The following is a 20,312-nucleotide window of genomic DNA, read 5'->3' on the forward strand; positions in this document are numbered from 1 at the left end:
TGCAGATTCGAGCCTTTCTGGGCAATGGTGATTTTTTTGGTTTTGTTTTGTTTTGTTTTAAAGATAGGGTCTCATGTACCCCAGGTTGCCTCCCAACCTGATCTACATAGCCAAGGATGTCCTTGAATTTCTGATCCTCCTGTGTGCCTTGTTTATCAGGTGCTGGGGGTAGAACCTAGGGCTCCATGCACACCAGGCAAGTGCTCTCCTACGGAACCACCTCTTATGCCCTTTTCTGGGCCTTGAGAACAGAGCCATCTTTCTGAATCCCCAACTCCCAGATCCTCCCTAGGTCATGAGACCCAGGGCTCTTCTCCCAACCATGGGGTGAGTACTCCCCAAACTCTCCCATGGCTCCTAGACCCGCCCCCTAGAATGAAACACAGGAAGCCACACACAGCTCCCTTTTCCTTTTTTCTATTTTTTTTCCTTTTGTTTTTCTTCCCGGTCCAGTCCTGAATGGACAACCAGCCAACCATTGGCCTCTGGGTCCATCTGTTCATTTGTCCATGCCAGCTGTCCAGTTCTGATGTCCAGTCACATGACTGTTTCCCATTCTTCCTGCAACAATCGAGGTGGCCGTGCAGACCCAGAGGCCTCCTCATCCAGGCCTGAGCAGGAGCCGTTAAGGAATCCATCGTCCTTGGGAACTGCCATGGTAATAGGTATGGTTTCACTCTCAACGGCTGGAGCCCCTGGCTTGGCATGGCCAGGCAGCTGGGAGTGGCCATTGGTGGTGGCGGCGGGCAGCAGGCGGGGGCTGAGGGGAAGGCTTAGTCCTGCACGGGGGCCAACGTTGGTCACACTTGTGTGAGACACCATGGGGCCATAGCTATAGCTGCTACTCCCACTTCGTGCTTTGCGCTTGAAGTCCAGCGCCAGTGTCCAGCGGCTCCAAGACTTCCTGATCTCTGCTTGTACCTGGGGAATAGATGAGCGGCAGTCAGGTGTGCCCTTAACCCATGTGCCCTGTGTTTTGCCTGACACCATCGCTGCAGTAAATGACAGGAAACTACTGAAAACAGCAAGGTCAAGTCAAACCACACCCATCCTCAGAACATGGTGTTTGACAGTGGGCAACTGATACAGCCAGAATCCAAAAGCTCAAATGGGCCAAAGATGGCTGAGCCCTCAACTGAGTGGGACCAGGGAGAACCTTTCTATGCAGCACATGCAGGAGCACATACACCCCAGGACACGCTGAGCCTGAATCATCTTTGAAGCTGTCTCTGTGCCTTCACAGCATGGGCAGGAGGGTTCTTGAGGAAGGAAGAAAAATAGGGGCCGGGGAGGGAAGCCCTTCCCCGACTTCTCCTACCTTACCCCTGCCTGTGCAGCCTACTGCTTACCTCACCATTGCAGAAACAGTATATGATGGCGACAAAAAATCCCTATAAAGACAGGTGCATGCAATCAGGACCACGTCACATCCCTACCCTGCTCCCCAGGACCCTGGGCAGGCCACTCACCTGGAAGGAGTTGAAGAGCATCTCATAGTGCATCTGGATCTGCCAGAGTGTCCCTGAGACCTCAGTGTACGGCAAGGCCATGAAGACAGTGTAGTGGACACCAAAGAGCGGCACGAGCACCAGTGTGGACCTGAGCAGCTTCCTGGCCATTAGGGATGCAGGTTAGGCCATGTTCTTTGCCCCAAAACACAGCACTTCATTCACCCACCCCAACCAGGCCCAGGCTCCAGAAGTGATACAAGGACCAGAGGCTCTGACTCCTGTTGCCTGGCAACCAAGTTCAGCCAGGATGGCTTCTGCCAGGAAGGCCCTGAGAGGTGTCCTTGAGTAGACCGCAGGTGCAGTTGCTCTGTCCTTGGACCCTTTGCACTTGCTGCTGGCACACACTCATTTTCCCATGACCTAACCCTTGGGTTTCTCCTGAGATGATGTGTTACTGGATTCAACCTCTATCCATCTGTCCCTTTGATCCCCTGAATCCAGCTGTCTGAGGGTAGCTGGTATGCACCATGCTAGCAGGCCCGGCTCTAGTGCAAAGCTTGATACCAAGTGACAGAGCATGACCCAGCACTGCTGTGCAGGCAGGGTGTGCAGGGAGGGGCTGTGGGCCACAGAGCCAGAGGCTACTCTAACAAGCTCAACCACAGGACCTATGTCCTCTCTTGGGTACATGGTGCTGGCAGCCAATGAATGACCCTGAACTCCCCCCCAACTCCAAAGAGCCAGAACTCACCGGTACTGCTGCCTCGTGTCACACCGGCCCGCATTGGTCTCCCGAAGCTTGGTGGCAAGCACCCGGATGATGTTGATGAAGAGAATGAAGTTGATCTGTGGAGAGAAGGCTGCATTGGAGACTCTACCCTGGTAGCACAGCACAAGGACTCTTGGACCCCGGGCCACGCCACAGGCCCTGCTGTGTCACTGCATCTCTAGGTGGTTCCTAGGGCCCTCAGTTTCCCCATCTAGACTGGAGTAGGGATCACCTGGTCTTCAGGTCTTTGGGTTTCCGGTTCTGGGGGAGCCATTGTAGATGCTCTGGTTAAGGGCTAGTCATTGGACTCATGCCCACACTGTCCCTGACCCCTGCTCACCACAACAGACGCCAGGATGGGCACCTGGATAATCCACTTCTTGTGCCCGGAGCTCAGGTCCCAGCACCTGGGGAAGGGTGGAGGTGAAGCATTAGCACTGGCCCCTTCCTTCTCAGCCAGCCCACGTGGGCCCCAGAGTTGGCCTGCTCTGACACGCGCTGTCAAGGACACAGGACGGGTGTTGCACGTGTGTGTCCAGGCCTGAGGCACTCCGGGCCTGGAAGTCACCTCCTAAAACTCTGAGGAAACCCTTGAGCCTGGAGCTGCTGCTGCCAGGGGTCACCCCATGATTACAGAAGAGGGAGCCCGAGCATTTCCAGCCTGTGTCAAGGTCCCTGCCCACCCTGCAACACTGCAGCTGACCTACCCAGTGTTGGCCAAGGTTGCTCTCACACCGACCCACACAGCCACGAAGACAGCTGGAAGACCTGTGTGTGCAGGGAATAGTCTGAGGGTTTTGCATTTTGCCCCAAACCCAATGACTTTCCTCAGCTCACTGCCCCACCCCTCACCCTAGGCACCTGGGCTCCTTCATGTCATCCTAACAGCCTGAGGTGCCAGCCCCATTCAGATTCCTTGCTTCTTTGGAGTACCTATGCATGCCTGCTGGGCATGTGCTGAAACTATGTGTGCACTGGGCTTGGAACTTCCATGGGGAGAGAGCCAGTGACTAGCATTTTTCTGTTCTAAAACTCCCTCTCCAAGCCTGGCATGAAAGGTCTGAGCCTTCGTGGATGAGGGTAGATAAAAATGAAGTTTGTCATTCCAGGCTGGGCAGAGGCCACAGGAGAACCTCAGGGTACTGACACATGGCAGCCTGAGTGAAGGGAGCCTGGTCCCCTCTGGCTTTATTTCTAGCCTGGTGGATCATTGGGGGGAAAGGGTGTCACCTGGGTTTGTGGTAAGGGTGTGACATTCCCAGATCATAAGGCTCTGTGTGCTCCCTAATCCACATGTTTCCAGCCCACCCAGACACCTTCTAGCCCAGGAGCTTGTGTTAGTTCCTGGAATCAGGCCCAGACCTGCCCAGCTCTGGGGCCTGCTATGGTGAGGTCAGGGGTAGGGTATGTGCCAAGGGCCAAGGAGGCTGTGGAGACTGACCTGAGGGCTTTCTGGGTGCTGAGCCCAGGAGGCTCTAGCCACTGGCCCACCCCTCCACAGTCTGGCAGCTTTCCCCAGGGCCCAGCCAAGCTCAGGAGCTGCCAGCAATAATGGACAATTATCAGTAACTAGATCCCTGAGCCTGAGGGGGGCTGGTAGGATCCCAGCATCCCAGGAATCTACTGCAGAGAGGTTGCAGGAGTTAAGTAGTACTGAGTTGCTGGGCCTGTGGCTCTGGATAGCGGGGGCCTCACTTCCTGGTAACAGGTGTGAGCCCCTCCACAGGGCTCTGGGTACAAGGAGGGTCTAGACTATATATTCCCAACCCCAGGCTAACTAGTGACTGAAAATCCCATTCTGATCCCAAGTTTAACCTCATCTCAAACCCAGTAATTATCACCCCAAGTGAGCCGAAATGCCCCGTCAAGCCAACAGCTCTGGGGGAATCCTGCCTGTAGCCAACTTGAGTCCCCTAAACCTAGAACAGGGTCCAAGTCACAGCAGGATAGGCAGGCCTCCAGCCTGCCACAAACCAAGAGGGGCATGGGACCCGCAGGTTCACCTTCACCCTGTCCACCCCACTGGTCTCCGTACCCCAGCCAAAGATGGTGAAGCCCCACAAGTACTTCTTCTCTGAGAAAAAAGCCATGAAGATGAGGCTGTGCAGGTACAGCCCCTCCACCAGAATCCAGTAGTAGTTGGTGGCCAGGAAGTAAAGGAAGAAGGTCACAGCCACACGGCAGCCAGCCTAGGAGACCAACCAGAGTTAGCCAAGAGCCTGTATCTCATAGGCCAGGTCTGGTCTGTATTAGGTGAGAAGGGAGAGCTGGGCTTCTGGGTTGGGACCCCGTGTGGGTGTGGGTGTGGGTGTGGGTGGTTGGGGCACTCCAGTGTGAAGGGAAGGGGGGACACTAGGAGCTGTTAGCAGTAAGGTTGGGAGCTGAGTCGTGGGAGGGTCCCTATGAGATGGGTTTGCAGGCCTGAAGCTGAAGGAGGAGGCAAGAGACAGGCAGGTGCGAATGGCACGGTGGGAGCCGATGGGCGGCCTAGGGGCACTCACATAGCCAACGGCGGCAGCAGCGGGCGGAGGCGGCACCTGCGCGATGATGTGCAACTCTTCCTCTGTGAGGCGCTCGGCCTCATCCAGCGTGAAGCCAGAGTAGAGCACTGCGTCCTTCACGAAGATGCTCGCGGCGCGCAGCATAAACGACAGGAACATGTGCATGTGGATGTAGTTGCGCGTGCAGTGCAGCCGCCTGCGGGGCGTGCGACATCACCGTGGGTGAGGGCACGGGGGCGCAGCGCGGGCAGGAGGCTGGGCTGTGTGCCGCGGGCGGGGTCATCACGCAGGGGGATGGAGCCAGTGAAGGGGGAGAAGGGAGGCTCGCACCCTGGACCATGCCCCACCCCTCACCGGCTTTGCCCTGCCCCGCCCCGCCCCTTGCCCCGCCCACCTAAAATAGGCCAGGATGAGCACAGCCACGGTAAGGGAGGCCAGGGACATGGAGTATCCCACGGTGTAGATCATCCCTAGACGGTCAAACACTTCCTGCGCGGGTGAGAGACAGAGAACCGGGACTCAGGGTGGGCACTAAGGGCACTCTGGAGGGCAAATTAAGGTTGCTGGAGAAGTAAAAAGGCTGGGGTGGGGATGGTCTTATGGGTTCGCACCCGTTCTCGAGTCTCGTTGGTCATGAACTTGAGGCACTCGCTGTAGTTGGCCCATGTCCGGTTGTGTCCGGGAACCACCTCCCAGCTGCCATTGCGATCACAGCGTCTGTAGGCATGGCCTGTAAGTCCGCGGGACAGTCAGGGCAGGCAAAGGAGGTCTGCAGCCACTGAGGCCCTGAACTCCAAGCTTCATGGCATCCCCGTGGTTCTCAGCCCATTTGGCTAGCCTCACCTTTGTGATTGAAGTCATAAATGTAGTCTGGACAGGGCACTGCCACCACTTCACCTGGCGCCCCTAGTGGCCAGCAAACGATGTTGTCCCACTCTGGCAGGCAGGGACGTCCTGTGCCCAAAGAAAACACAGGGTGGGTGGGGGCTACTGAAGGGGAGTCAGAGCCATAGTTAAGGGACAGAGACAAGAACACATTGTGCCCTGTCCTGTGACTGGAAACTTCAGGTTTAGAGCATTCTGGAAAAAATATATTGATCTCTTCCTTCCTCTTCTTCCCTAAACCCACTGGCTCCAGAGAACTTACTGCAGCCCCTATGATGGAATACTGACATGAATCCCTTTTCCAGATGGTCTGGAAAAGGACAAGAGAAGTGGTAACATGCTGAGGTTACATGACACAGGCCTTGGCCTCAAGGGCTCAGCTGAGCCTTTTCTCTCTCTGTTCTTGGTGTCTAGGTGTCTCTGAAGAAAAGATTAAAAAAAAAAAAAAGACATTGTTTCACTATGTAGATAGACTGGGCTGGACTTGAACTCACAGGGACCCGCCTGGCTCTGCCCCTAGAGTTCTGGGAGTAAAGGTGTGCGCCACCACAACCAGCTTTCCCTCGGCTTGGAGGCTCTCTACATGGCCCTTCCCTAGGGACCCCAGAAGGAGGAAGTCTGGCTCTAAGTGCCAGCTGAACGTCTAACACGCAGCTAACCTCACACAGGTGTCCTCACTCTGAGTTTCCGTTTCCTCACTGGGAAGGCCACCATATCAGCCTTGGCGTCCACCATCCAGGGCTGCACAGAAGACCCATGACCAACCACTCAAGAGGCATACAGTCCTCCAAAGCCAAGCGCTAGTGGGGAGTTTCAAAGGACAGTGATGCATCCCACTTTGGAGCCCTGACAGCCATGCTAAGTGACTTCAGCGGGTCCCCAGCCTCTAGATCACCCAGACAACACCCCTGCTTACAGCCCCCTTTTCTCCCCCTGCGGTGCTCTGACCACAGGGCTCTCTAACCCTCCCTGGAAGGCAGCCTTGATGGCTGGATCCGCCCAGCTCGGTGAAAGGCTCTCTGTCCTGGGCGCCATATTCCCAGCCCCACCCCGCCAAGCCCACAATTCCCTCTGGTCCCTGGGGAGCCACAGGGTGACCACAGGCTCCCAGATGTGGCCCATCTGGAATCTGCTGCCCACCCTGCTGGCTCTAACTGGCCTTGTGGCCACAGCTTGGGCTCTGTGTTTGTCTCTCCTCACCTCCCTGAGGCAACCCTGTTTCTCCCTCTCTCCTCTTCTCTCCTTGTCCCACTGTCTGTCTCCACCGCTCTGAGGCTGCCCTACCCTCTTGCTGTTTCTGTGGCTCTTCCCACTATGTGTCTTTCTGTACCTCCTTTGACATACCAAGTACCAGACTTTGGGTTTGAGCATCTTGTTCCTCTGTGTCTCCATCTCTCCCTGACTGTGTCTCAGGACACAGGCTTCCCCTTCTCCCTCCCCACTCCCCCCCCATGGGTCATGAGTTTCTTGTAGCTCTGGATCCTCTTCTGGGGAGTGCTGGGTGAGTCTGCCGTGCACATTTCCTTGTGTCTTGAGAACACACAACTGACCCGCGCCCCCACCCCCTTGTGTTGCCCCTTGGGCTGTCCCCTGGCTTGCTTTCCTGGGAAGGGAGCCATGGTCTCTGACTTTCCATAGGAACTCATAAGACTGCCACAGAACAGCAGGGACAGGTGGATCTGCGCCTGTCAAATGGCTGCCAAGGCAGGAGTCATGGACGGGGGGACAGACATACCTCGGCGCCTGTTGCCAGTGGGCACCTCCTTGTTCTCTTTAGACTCAGGGTAGAACTTTCCCGAAGCCTTCTCTTTCCTGGGCTTCCCGGACGTGGATGCTGGTGTCCACCCCTTGTCTGAATCCATTATGTTGGCTGGAGAAATCAGGGCAGTTCTAGCCATCAGCTACAACAACAGCCCTGGGTTGTTGCCCCTCCCTCAGGTCCCCCTTTTACAATGAGTTGATCCTACCAAGGTTGCCAATAATAATCGCTGTTGGGCGATCAGAGACGAAGGACGAGTACATGACCCAGAAACTGTAAAATGTTTGCCAAATGGAGAGGCAGTCAGGAAATAAAGTTGGTCAGCGGGGGTTCAAACGGAGTAAACGCTGTATGAGTGTGGGGCCAGACAGCCAGTGAAGTAGAAAGGCGACCATGAAGGAGGGAACAGCCCACCAGAGGGCGCATGGCAAAAAACTGGGCAAGACGGGGTGGAGAGGTAACGGTGAAAACCAAGCCAGGCTAGCACATTAGACAGGTGAGGAGGCTGGTGAAGAAGGGCCAAGGGTAGAGACTGCATTGTGTCAGGAGTGGGGTTCGAAGTGTCTGTGCATGCCCCAATGACACCACCTGAGCTGCAGCCTTGCCTCTCTTCCTTGAAAAGACACAGGAGGCCTGCCTCCTTAGTTAGAAAGTCCTTACTCTGACTTGTGTGACTTCAGCTACAGCCCAAGCCAGGGTCCCTTGGCCCTCCCACATCAGCCTCTGTGGGAAGCCGAGTCCAGGCAACCTGGGATGGGGGGGGGGAGAATGATTGTCAGCACTGTCCAGCCTCCACCCTCAGGGAGGGGTTCCATGGTGGACAAGAAGGAGTCAGGGATGTGCACACACACCACAGGCTCCACAATAGGCAGAGGGCCAGGCTTAGCATCAAGTCAGGGGGCTCATCTGCCCCTACCCTCTATGTGAATGGGAGCCATAGGTGGGGCCAGGGTAGAGGAACTCTGTATACAGAAAGAGTCTTGGATTTGAACCAAGTCCACATGCTTCACAGAGAACCTGCCACCATTTGGTTGTGTGCTGGGTATGCACTACTGCTGTCCCCCAGTAACCTGAGAGCCAGTGCAGTAAAGTCAGGGTCTGACCTCCCCTGCGGATGAGACCGCCAGACTTCAGAAGCCTGGATGAATGCCAGTGTAGCCTATACCTGCTTCCAGCAAATGGACTCGAGGAAGGAGGCAGAGGAGACCCCTGAGTCAGAACGGTGTTAAAGGTTTCTTGGAGACGCTGTGGGACCCCCACCCCCCGCAGGTCAAACACCGTCTCCGGGCTATAGACTGAGTCACACACCTATTCCAGTTCCTCTAGCCCCACCACCCTAATCTGGTTCTAGAGACTCTAGTTCTACTATAGAGCTTGGTGTCCAGATGGCCTCTTTCAGAGACAGCCTCATCTTTCTAGACAAGGCTTGGCTATCTTTTCTTCTGGGGAAGTTGGTCCAGCCCACCATTTTCCAGCCCTGCACCCTCATCAAAGCTCCCGGCTCGCCTTACCCCATCTAAATCCATTGGGGCTATGTGCCTGCCTTCACATCTCCATCCTCTCTCTCTCTCTCTCTCTCTCTCTCTCTCTCTCTCTCTCACACACACACACACACACACACACACACACACACACACACACACACGGTGTGGACCACCTGAGCCTGCTGATTTCAGTTTAAGTCTTTGCTTTGGCTGGGCCTCTCTTTATTAAGCGCACCCCTAAGTTAACACCTTTAGCCCCTTCACCCACCTGTCTTTGCCTCCTAGACCCCCACCTTATCACATGCTGACCTCACACCCACCTCCTTGTCCCCACTCTCACCTGCTGTGCGCAGAACTTCCTTGAGCAGCTTGTCACACTGGGCCTGGGCACGGTGCAGCAGGAAAATCTGTTCCTCTTTGGTAAAGACATCGTCGGCGTCCACCTGCCAAGCCAAAGATCAAACTGTAGGCAGCATTTCCAGGTGAGGCAGCTGGTCCCAAAGTCAACCAACATCCCCAGAGATTTCCCCCTTTCCAAACGTCCTCCCTTTAGAGGGACTGTGGGAAGTCTGCCCCGTGGGGAGCATCTGCCTTACAGAGCTCCCCGTTAAAGCTCTGAAGCCATGGCAACACAGGGCTGGGACCTACCCCTTGCAGGGAGGAGAAAGGGGTGAGGGCTGTCCCCTGTATGTCCAGCAGTAACCCGGCATCCATTGACATTCTTTGTCTAGTCCATCCCCCTGGGGCACATGGGAACGGATGGAATGCCCCAGGATGGAGCCTCACAGGATCCTGGCTGCCTGCTGGGGACCTGGGGTTGGATCTGGAGTGCTGAACTCTGAAGAGACAAACCCAGCCTGGATTCCTTCAAGTCTCAAAGCCTCTGGGGACCATGGCAGTCACCATTTCCATCCTGGCCCAGCATCCAGTCAGTACTTTTCCCAGTAAAGGGTCAGGGTCTCACCCTCCCTTTTTGGGGTTTCAGAGAGAGTAGTAGAACTGCTGGGGGAATCGCTGGGCTATGCAGGACCCCCCCCCACGCAGTACTAGGGAGGTTCATCCTGCTGGAAGGTCCTCCACCCCAGGAGATGTTGTGGAGACATGTGACCAGGCGCAGGCCTTTGCTCCGGCTGACCTCTCTGCAGCAATGGCCTCGTTCTCTTCTTTCCGCTCTGTACACCCACTGGGACCCAGTAACATCAATTTAGCCAGGGAAAAGGGAATAGCGTAGGGGAGAGCCTCTTGCTGAGCTAGTGGCTGCTGGAAAGGGTCTGAGTCTCCCCTGACTTGGAAGCTGGAGCCAGCATCCTGCCTGGGAGCAGTCACCCCGGGGTACCCTGTGATGCTCTGGGACAGCCCAGGTCAGGCCTCATGGTCCCTGAGTCTCCCCTAAAGAAGCTAACCCTCCCGTAAACTCCAGAGAACACAGCCTGATCTCCCTGAACTGGCAGCGCAGCAAGCCCATGCCCGGCCATGTGGGCAGGTCTCTTTAGTAAGGGCGGAGCTTCGTGGGGCAGAGAATTTGGAGGCCTGGGAGGAAGGAGGCGGGTCAGGGTGGAGGCGAGTCGGCGGGAGGGGGCGGGCGGCCCGGGTCAGGGAGTCCGGCTGCAGAGAGAAGTTAATTGACCGCGTCTCTTGGCGGCAGCAGCTCGGGCTTCCAGGCCAAGGAGTCTCCAATTGGCTCCGCGGAACTGAGTCTTGCTGGTTTTACTTAGCGTAGGAGCGCGAGCATCTTTGCGCGTGCGTGTGACTGGCCGCGCACCGCTGTCTGGCCAGTGTGTAAACTTCTGAGTGCCCCATTTCTGTAAGTCCTCACGTAGGAACCGCCTAACACGTCTCTCTGGGCCCTGGAGCCTGATGTGTTTGTGAACACGCATGTGTACATGTATGTGAGCAAAGGACTATGTGTCTGTCGGCTTCTGGGAGTATTGTAGAACTTCTCAACATGCATGCCTGCGTCTGCTGTTCCAGAGCCTGGATCTGAAACGGACCCTCGGGATTCAGCTGGCCCTAATGCCTAGGAATCCCAGGAAGGCTGAAGTGGATTCCAGTGTGCTGCTGGCCCCATGGCTGGCTCTAACCTCCCACTGTCCTAAGCACACCAGGCTGGGGCAGAGTGATAAGGACCAGGTAGGCCAAATCGGCTTGCTAAGATCCAGGGACTTCCAGAGCCACCTTGAAGCTCTCCCTCTTTATGTGTGCGACACCGGGGAGCCCGCTACTAAGGGTTCTGACACACACCCACCTCATCCTACTACTGTTATCTACTGGCTACCATTCGTTCCATCATTGCAGTTCACATCTCCATCAGTTACCACCTTCCGTCAGCACCAACATAACCATCACCGCTGCCAATGTTACCACCACCACTGCTGCCAGCACCATTCCCACCACAATCACTGCCATAACTGGGCCAATACCACCACCACCACCACCACTACTAGAGCACTGCCACACCACCTTCAGAATGGCGACCACCACCACTGTCTGCCTCACCGTCACCTGTGTCACCACCATCCGTAACACTTTCCTGCCACTTCTCCCTCTCATATCCATTTGTCTATGATCCCCTCCTTCTGCCCGTCTCCCCCCTTCCCAAGATATGGAATTCACCGTAGTTTTCTCCCAGTTAGTGGCGTGCTCTTGAGTGACCGACTGGACCTCCCATCGGTCTCTGAAGACTGCTGATGCATTAGCTTCCTAATGGCCTGGCTAGCCACTGATGTGACCAGGGAGTATAAGCTGATGGCCTAGATTAGAGGGAAGCAGTCAGGGCTGAAAACTGCCCAGCTGACAATGAGACTGAGCAACGTGCCCACTCAGGGGCCTGGGGTGGGGTTCGGGTAGCTGTTTAACCTTCCCCGTGGTCGTTAGCTTTCCCTTTTATTCTCAAATGGACAGGGGAGGCCATACGCTTCTAGCATCCTCCTCCATAAGCCTTCATTCATCCCCAAGGACAATGGCCCTGCCTCTGCCCTCCCTGAGTGTTAGTAAGACCTACTTCTCTGTTACGCCAATCAGAAGAGAGTTGCCACACCGGAAGAGAAGCAGCTCAGAGTGAGGAAAGTACTTCAAGGGGAAGAAGCAGCCCTCTCCCCAGGGCGTCTTCTTTGCCAGTCTCAGAGCACAGCCCCTCCTGGAACGTCCAGATACCCTTACTCTCTTTCAGCTGCACCTCAGGGATTTCCCCACTAACACTGGAGTTCAAACCCCACCTCTACCATTAACCAGTGTCTCTGGCAAAGTTGCTTAAGTCCAGTGCTTTAGATTTCCTGTAAAATCAGAATAGCGGTAAAGCCGCTGTGGATTTAAATGAAGTACTGCGTCAAAAACCTGGGCAGGACAGGCTGAGGAGAGCTGGCTACTGCTATAGCTACTGTGAGCAAGGGGACTAACTCACCACTCCCACCCCACCCCCAATCCCTTTGTCTGCAGGGATCCACAGCAAGGGGCTGATGGGACCTTGGAGAGAATTGAGGGCCAGGAATGGGAGCTGTGCTGGGTGAGGTGTGCCTGGATAGCTCCCTGAACTCACAGGTCATTCAAGGCCACTGCCAGACCCCCAAATTTGGGTTGAGAGTAGGCAAGATTACCAGACCTCTATCCTGGTTCCAGAGGGATGAGGGGGAAAACTGCTGACAACTCTGACTAGCCAGACATCAACACTGTCTGCTGCTCTCTTCCCCTCCCCAACCCAGTCACCTCCTTCTCCACAAGAGTGCTGTCTTCTTGGCATAGCTCCAGAGTATGAAGAACTCAGACCAGCATCTTTTTAGATCCAGAATCTGCACCTTGGTTCTCAGAGGCAAGACTGAGGAACTAGGGACTGGGTCATGGCCAGGCGCCACGTAGTCCACGCTCACCACTGAAAGGGTCGCCAGCCTTGGCACCAGCTGTCCTGCACACTGCTTCCCACCTTATGGATCAGGGCTGACCGTTTTTCTGAACCACCTACCACAGTGTCCCCTCCAGCAGCACAGCACCAGCCTTCTCATGCACACAGGAACATGACTAGAGCCTGGACTCGCAGGGGTTGGTGTCATATAACACTAGCCCTGAGCTGGGAGGGCAGCCTGCAAACACTGGGATGGGCTTGTGAGGCTCCAGGCAAGGCACAGACAGATAGGGGCTGAAGTTGCCGTGTTACTTACGAACTTGGATGTTGCTGACCCCATTGCAGAGGATGTGCTGTCAACAGACCTGATGTATTTTGTCATCCCCAAGCTCAGATGGGGCCTCACTCTTATGACCTGAGACTTTCCAGTTCTGCACACTGAGTTATAGGCGGACACCGTCATGCCTGGCCAAGATGTTCTACAGTTTAGCTCCCAGGGAGAGGTGGCAGGGTGCGGATGAAGGCATTGTGCGCTGGTGTGTCAAGGCTGGTGATGGTGATGGGGGCAGAGACAGCGGTCCATACCATCACCCGGATGAGGCCACTCCTAGCTTCCTCCCCTTCCTGCGAGATTCTACACGTTGGCATCTGGGATCTCAGACATGGCAAAATTTTACCCCTCCAGACCAAACAAAAATTCCACCCCTCCAACCAAATGAAGGGGTCTCTTTCTTCAGCGGACACTCTGTTTCCGTGCAAGGGCTTCTACTGCATAGCATTTTCTTACCAGGATGCTCTCTTGGGTCACATCAGCAACCCCCTTGCCAGTGTTAGCCTGGTCCCCTAAGGGATCGTGTGTGTTGCTTTTCTGCCTGCCCCTGGAGAAGGCAGATTTGCTTGGTGTTTGTCCTTGGATGTTCCTGTCCCGTAAGACCCTCTTTGCTGCACTCACGTCAGCCTCACCTACTGTACACTCATTTCACAAAGGGAAGACTGCGGCCTAGAGAGGGGTGAGAAGGGGAGGGCCAGGGCAGAGCGAAGGCATACCCTATACCAAAGCAGCAGTCTTGGAGCAAAGGAAATACACAGCCACGTGGATGCTGTGGCACCGGCCATAACACCATCTCTCCAGCACCGTGGATCGTATGTAACCTTTGCTGCATCAAGCAAGCATCCACAAAGGGAATTAACTGATCAGCAGTAGAAGTAGCCATAGAAGCAATGGGGTACTGATGTTGGGATGCAGCCGACCCCTCTAACTGGGCAGAGGACAATGGGGCCTTGGTGTTAAGTGAGGCTGTGAATGACTCCGGCAAAGTAAGAAAGAAATACTTTGCTCTCAGGAGATCCTCTTGTGACCTTGTGGCCTTCCTGCACCCCTTCTCCAGGTTCCACTACTGGGACCCATGCTGGCACATCTTGCTGTCTCCCATGCCAGTTGGCTGGGGACTGTTCTCTTGTCCCTTGCTGCCCTCTGTCCATCTGGCTGGCCACGGCAGGCTGGGACGGGCTCCTCATCCTGCCCCGCCACCACTGACAAGTGCTGACTTTTCCTCCCCCTTGCCAGGCCTTCCTGAACAGGCTGCCTGTGTTTGGGGCTGGGAGGGGCTGGGGGGGAGGCACTGTGACGCCTCTCATCCCAGCCAGCCAGCCAGCGTGGCCGCCTTTGGGGCAGGCGGTGAGCCTGCGATGGCAGAGTTGGCTGCTAGGACAGGGTGGATCTTCCTTCACAGGCAGCCTCTACCTGAGCTAGGCAGGAGGACCAAGGCCCAGAAGGATGGGATGGCCTAACCTAACCCTAACTGGGTAGCAGAATGGGATCTCACTAGCTCTCAGCTTGGGCACAAGGCTGGCCCCCAGCTGGGGTTCTGGAGGCCTTAGGAAGTCTCCAATGTCTGTGAACCTGAGTAAACTTTGTGCTGTCTCCTGTACATGGGCTCCTAGTCACTTCACAGACAATTTCAAGGTTCTGTGAAAACTTCACCATACCTTTTATTTTTCCTGGGGCTCTCTGAAATAGCTGCCTTCCTGATGTGGTAGCTGGACCAGGGAGTGTCCCCAGAAGGCCCACAACAGGAATCTGGGGGAGGCTGCTTGACGCCTCATTAAAACATTCCGAAGAAAACCCAAGTTCCCGTGGGCCTGAGCCCCCCCCCCCGCTCTGTCCTCAGGCAGTTCTGGGAGTTGGGGGGTGGGGGAAGAGGATGTGTTTAAGGACAGGTGATATAAAAAGCTCAGACAAATCAATACAAGCAAGATAAATAACCCATAGAAAGATGGGTAGTGGCTCCTAGCGAGCTCTCTGAGCAGTTGGATGATAAACAAGTATAAAGTCTGAAAAATCATTGGCAGAGTGTAAATTCAAAAGACAGGAGACACCGCTTTTCACCCATCAAAATGCTAAGACGAAACAAAAGGGCCCCTCAGAGCAGAGCAGAGCAGAGCAGGGAGCGGGCCTTGTGGTCAGTCCTGGGGAGTATAAACCAGCACAGCTTTTTAGAGGGCATTTGGCCATGCCTATTAAAATAAAAAATGTGCATGTTCTCAGACCCAGCAAAGACAAATTCTAGAAATATCCTACCGGGAAATGGTCACATGGTGAACCAAGAGGGCATTTCAAGGAGCTTCTCTGCCACCATCTGGATTGTCTCTTATACGCTCGCATGCGCGCACACACACACATGCACACATACACACACAAACGTGCGCATGTGCACACACACACACTTGTGGGGGATTGTGGAGAAAGGATTTGAATGCGCATTCCTCAGGGGTGTTTAAGAAATTCATATTTTGGAATACTATACAGGATTAAAAAGGACTTGGAGAGATGGCTCTGTTGTTCTTCCAGAGGGTCCAGGCTGGATTCTCTGCATCCATGTGGTGGCTCATAAACTGCCTGTAACTCCAGCTCTAGCTTCCTCAGGCACTGCATGCATGCAGGGTGCAGACATAAATGCAGCCAAACCAGTAAGCACACAATAAAATAATTTTTTAAAAAAGGATTTGGAGGCTGGAGAAATGGCTCTGTGCGTAAGAGCACATACTGTTCCGGCAGAGGACCCAAGTCTGTCCCCAGCACCCACCTTCGGCAGTTTAAAACAGCCTGTAACCTCAGCTCCAAGGGATCTGACAGGCTCTTCTGGCCTCCTCAGGCACTGCATGTATGTACAAACGCACACACACCAACACAAAAATATACAAAAACGGAAAAAGTGCCAGGCGGTGGAGGCGTGAGCCTTTAATCCCAGCACTTCGGAGGCAGAGGCAGGTGGATCTCTGTGAGTTCAAGGACAGCCTGGTCTACAGAGTAAGTTCTAGGACAGCTTCCAAAGCTACAAAGAGAAACTCTGTCTTGAAAAAAACAACCAACCAACCAACCAACCAACCAACAAAACAAAACACAAAAAATCAAATACTTAAAAAACATAAAATAAATATTTTAAAGGATTTATATTCACAAATATGAAGATACACATAGGGCATGTGTCACATAGCCCTATGGAGAAGTTTGTTGGACTTATTTAAAAACATCTGTCTATTTGCTATGTATACAAAGAGGTGCCATGTGAAGCACAGAGAGAGAGAGAGAGACAGAGAGCCCCCGCAGACTATCAGAATGTCTTTCTCTAGGAAGAGGAGGGGATTTGACAGTGCTCATGGGCTGGGGAGAGGGCTCAGTGGGGAAGATGCTTGCTGCCACAAATGAGGACTAGAGTTTGGATTCCTAAACCCACAACCAGAGAATCGTCAGAGGCCTGAGAACCAGCTAGCCTGGTGTACACGGTGGCAGCGGCAGGTCAGACAGACCTTGTCTCAAATAAGGTGGAAGGTGAGGACAACACCCAGACTATCCTCAGACCCCCCCCACACACACACATGCACGCTAAAATAATACAAAAATGATTATAAAAATGTCCTCATGTATTAGTTATGAAATAAACAATTAAAAAGTAAACAATTAAAAAGGTAGGATAACAGAGATTTCATTCTTTAATGAAAAGAAACTCCGAAATGACACAGAGGGACCTCGTGCCCAAAGAAAAAGTCCTGTAGAAATTTGAGTCCTGGGTTCATATGGTTCAGACCCCACTTCTGCCAGTCTTACTATGTGAGCCTCGAGGTCATTTCCCCTTAATGTGGCTCAGACAATGGATGGAATGAGAAAATATATATGGCAGGTTCTAGCTCAGATGCTATGGAAAGCTACTGCTCGATAAATGTTCTTATTTTTAAAAGCAAGCACCTTGAACTGGCAAGATGACTTAGCAGGTAAAGTGCTGAAACCTAAGTTCAATACCTGGAATCTACACAGTGGAAGGAGAGAACTGACTCCAGCAAGCACTTGTAAACACGCACACACACGCACGCACGCACGCACACGCGCGCGCGCGCGCGCGCACACACACTCTAAATGTTAAAAAATTCTGAGCTGCCCCCCTGGGCTGGTTGGAAGAGGTTGCCTGCACAACCTGCCCAAGAGACTACAGTTCTCTGTGGAGCCCTCCTATCCAAGGGTCATACCCCACACCCAGGCCTGCTTCCCTGCTGACCGTCACATTCATGTGAGCTGAGGGTTCTCTAGGGTGTTCTTAGGGTAAGAAATCGCAAAGGATAAGAGCCTCCTTTTGCCTGTTCATCTGCTGTGAGCCTATCCCCTCCTTTAAACTTCACTCCTTCAATGCTCATCTCTGGTCTACTCTTCTTTGTGGGGCACAGATGAACCAGCCCAGTCCAGCTGTGGTCATTGTTCTCCCAGTGGGACGCTCTTTGGGACCTCAACCAAGGTCACCAGAGAAGTGAGCCTGGCTTGGATCTAGCTGAGTAGGTAAGTCTGTAGGTTTGGTGACAGCTGAGGTGGATGGGCTTTGTCCACACCTGTACACATCTGGACACAGAAGCAGCTCCCAGGCTTAGAGGAGAGAATGGGCAGGCTGCCAGGTGTTTGCTGACTCCAGCTAAGCCCAGGGATCCCACAGAGTGGTGGGTGGGTGGGTTGGCCAAACCTGTCCCCTGGACTACACCCCTTAGACCTGAAGCAGGAGATGGTCCAGTGCACTGATATGTCCCAGCAAGGACCCTGCAGAGCCACACAGGCATCTGCCCTTCTGCTTTCAGTTAGAGCTTTGAGGAGTTCTAGGGGCTCTGTACCGCCACACACAGTGAGGCACAGGGCCTGGAACCTGGTTAACATAAGATAGATAATGCTCACAGGGGACTGGATGAGTTAATAAAAAATAGGGAAAATACCTTTCTCAGAGGGTGGCTGGTAGGATTAAACTAGCTGATCTGCGCAAAGTGTATAGAACAATGGACTGGCAAACAAAAAACACAAAAGCATTTGTTGAGTACAAGTAAAGAAAGGCCTGTGTGCACACACTCACACTCATATATGCGCACGCGTACATACGCAAACAACTGTGCTTTTGCCCTCAGAGTCCTGTGCAGATCCACAGTTCCAGGCACATATGGACTTGAATACCCACAATCCCACAGACCGACCCAGATGCCCACAAAGCCCTACTCGGATGGCCATACAGGCACACACTCAGGACACCTTATCCATCAGCCAGTCTACACCATGCACACGTATGTGTACACACACAGAAGTCACCAAGGGAAATTCAGCAAACAGCTCTGCTGCCCGTGCTTGGAGCATCTTCCGGAACAGCAAAGCTGGGCCCTCTGAACTTGTTTCCCTGTGTACAAGTTCCTTTCTGGGGTAGTCTTTGGTTTTGGAAATCCATTACTGGACTAGAATTGGGAGGGTATGGGCCCTGATAATAGAGTGCCGGGGACCACAGAAGGAGAACATCAAATACAAGGATGTTAGGAAACGTCTCTCATGCTCTCTTCACAGATGGGCAACTGAGGTGTGGGGAAAGGCAGTCCAAGGTCACTAAGCTGTAGGCTGAGCTGGAGGGGTCCCAGAGCTCTTGTGTCCTCGGATTCAAGGCTCTGTTCTGTGGAGGAAGCTGCTTGCCCTGTCTTTCTAGAGCTGGATCAGGGTTGGGGTAAGGGGGCAACAAGACCTTAAAGTCAGGCACAAAAGCTGATTCAGGAATGGGCTGGATACTTTGGTAGGACTGCTGCGAATATGAGAGGATGGAAAATCTCCCCTCTCAGAGAAATGGCTCCCAGACCCTAGCCCAAGACGGGTCATGATCTCCCTCAGTGTCTCCAGCCCTCATCTATTTGTCTTTGCTGTTCTGAGTCTGTCCCTGCTGGAGTCGAGAGCTCTCATCCTTACCCTTTGTCTGTCTCTCTCTAGCCCTCTTTTCTATCTCTTGGTCTCCATTCCGAGGCCATGCACAGTATCCCCAAAGATCAGCCCACTCTCCAGCACGTATCTCACAGGTGTACTGGGGGGGAGGTCTTTCAGGGGACTTCCATACCACACCACACCCACCTCCCTGGGCAAACGACTTCTACTTGGGGTAAAGCTGTCCCATTAGCGCATAATCTGTCTATTTGTGGGATCCCCAGAGTTGGAGGGGGTTCTAAACCCTATCCTCAGTCTATGTGATTTTTCTGACTTCTTGCACACAGCTTTGAGCACGGGGTGCAAACAAAACTTGCGAAAGCAGAGGCCCCCAACGCAGTCTGTGGGACTCCACACCCAGAGCCCTCTGGATCACACTGTCACCATCGAAAGAGATACATACGACCAGAGCCGTGTGCTCACAGAAGCACGGCGTAGGGAAACTCCAACCACAGATTTCCAGACCCAGGACCCCAAGCCAAGTCTTCAGAAGCGGGGAAACTTCAGACATCTGGAACCTACGGTAAGACACCCCAACGAGAGCAGGCACCAGGATTCCTGGTTCAGAGCAGGGGCAGCATCCCAAAGTTCAGACTATTAGGAGAACCCACGACTTTGCGCCTACACTCTCCCCAGGGATCCCAGAGCAACTCCAGGATTCCTGTGTTTGAGTGTAGACCGAGAGGGACTTACCAGCGCATATGCGGAGCTGAGCACTGGGCAGCAGAGCAGGAGCGCCAGGCCGGGTGCGATCCGGGCGGCCCCCATCGCCACCGCCTAGGGCCGCGTCCCTCGGGGCAGCCGCCGCCGGCCCTGGTGATGGTTGGAAGGTGCAGAGCTGTGTCAGGCCGGGCCGCCCCGCCCACACCCCGTCCTAGGGGACCCCGGCGTCCGGGCGGCCCGAGGCCCCGGAGCCCGGTGCGGGGCCCATACGCCGAGGGCGAGCGAGAGAACCAACCGGCGCAATGGAGAGAGGGAGGGCGGAGGGAGGGAGGCAGCCTAAGGCCGGGCGGGCGGCGGGCGGGCGCCGAGCGCTGCTGAGCGGCCTGTCTGCCTCGGAGCGGAGAAATCACATCCATATGGCTGGGCCCCCCGCCCCCGGCCCGCCCCCCGCTCCCCTCCCGCGCCGCCTTTTCTTTCTTTCTCTCTGTCTTTTTCCCCCCTCTTTTGGGGAACTGGGAGCCGTGGCTTCGCTCCACGCCCAGTGGGAGGGGCGGGGGAGGGGTCGGGGTCGCGGTCTGCGGGGGGCGACCAGGCTGTTATTTTTAGCTCCGCGGCAGTGGGCAACAGGGGAGCTGGGGCGGGGCGGGGCAGGGGGCGCGTTCTGAGTTGCGCGGGGCGTGCAACTCCGGGATGCCATCCCGAC

General features: G+C 54.6%; 2 protein-coding genes across 3 annotated transcripts in view; one reads left to right on the forward strand and one right to left on the reverse strand.

The window, feature by feature from the left end:
- Nucleotides 1–416: 416 nt before the first annotated feature.
- Pth1r (parathyroid hormone 1 receptor) lies at nucleotides 417–19,714 on the reverse strand. Its single transcript, XM_035444007.1, has 14 exons — nucleotides 19,640–19,714; nucleotides 9,190–9,292; nucleotides 7,342–7,476; nucleotides 5,565–5,675; nucleotides 5,333–5,451; nucleotides 5,116–5,210; nucleotides 4,722–4,917; nucleotides 4,256–4,409; nucleotides 2,928–2,988; nucleotides 2,561–2,627; nucleotides 2,203–2,297; nucleotides 1,470–1,611; nucleotides 1,350–1,391; nucleotides 417–921 (listed from the first exon to the last, which is right to left on the reverse strand). The coding sequence occupies exons 1-14, from the start codon at nucleotides 19,712–19,714 to the stop codon at nucleotides 538–540; spliced, it is 1,779 nt and encodes a 592-aa protein (XP_035299898.1). The 3' UTR covers nucleotides 417–537.
- The window catches only part of Myl3 (myosin light chain 3), a 28,075-nt gene continuing 27,002 nt past the window's right edge, over nucleotides 19,240–20,312 (forward strand). For both annotated transcript variants that reach the window (XM_027414705.2, XM_035444008.1), the window contains exon 1: nucleotides 19,240–19,469. The gene's annotated coding sequence lies outside the window, so the exon portion shown is untranslated. The remainder of the gene's footprint in view (nucleotides 19,470–20,312) is intronic.

This window comes from Cricetulus griseus, chromosome 4 (assembly GCF_003668045.3).
Source record: "Cricetulus griseus strain 17A/GY chromosome 4, alternate assembly CriGri-PICRH-1.0, whole genome shotgun sequence".
NCBI classification, from domain to species: Eukaryota; Metazoa; Chordata; class Mammalia; order Rodentia; family Cricetidae; genus Cricetulus; species Cricetulus griseus.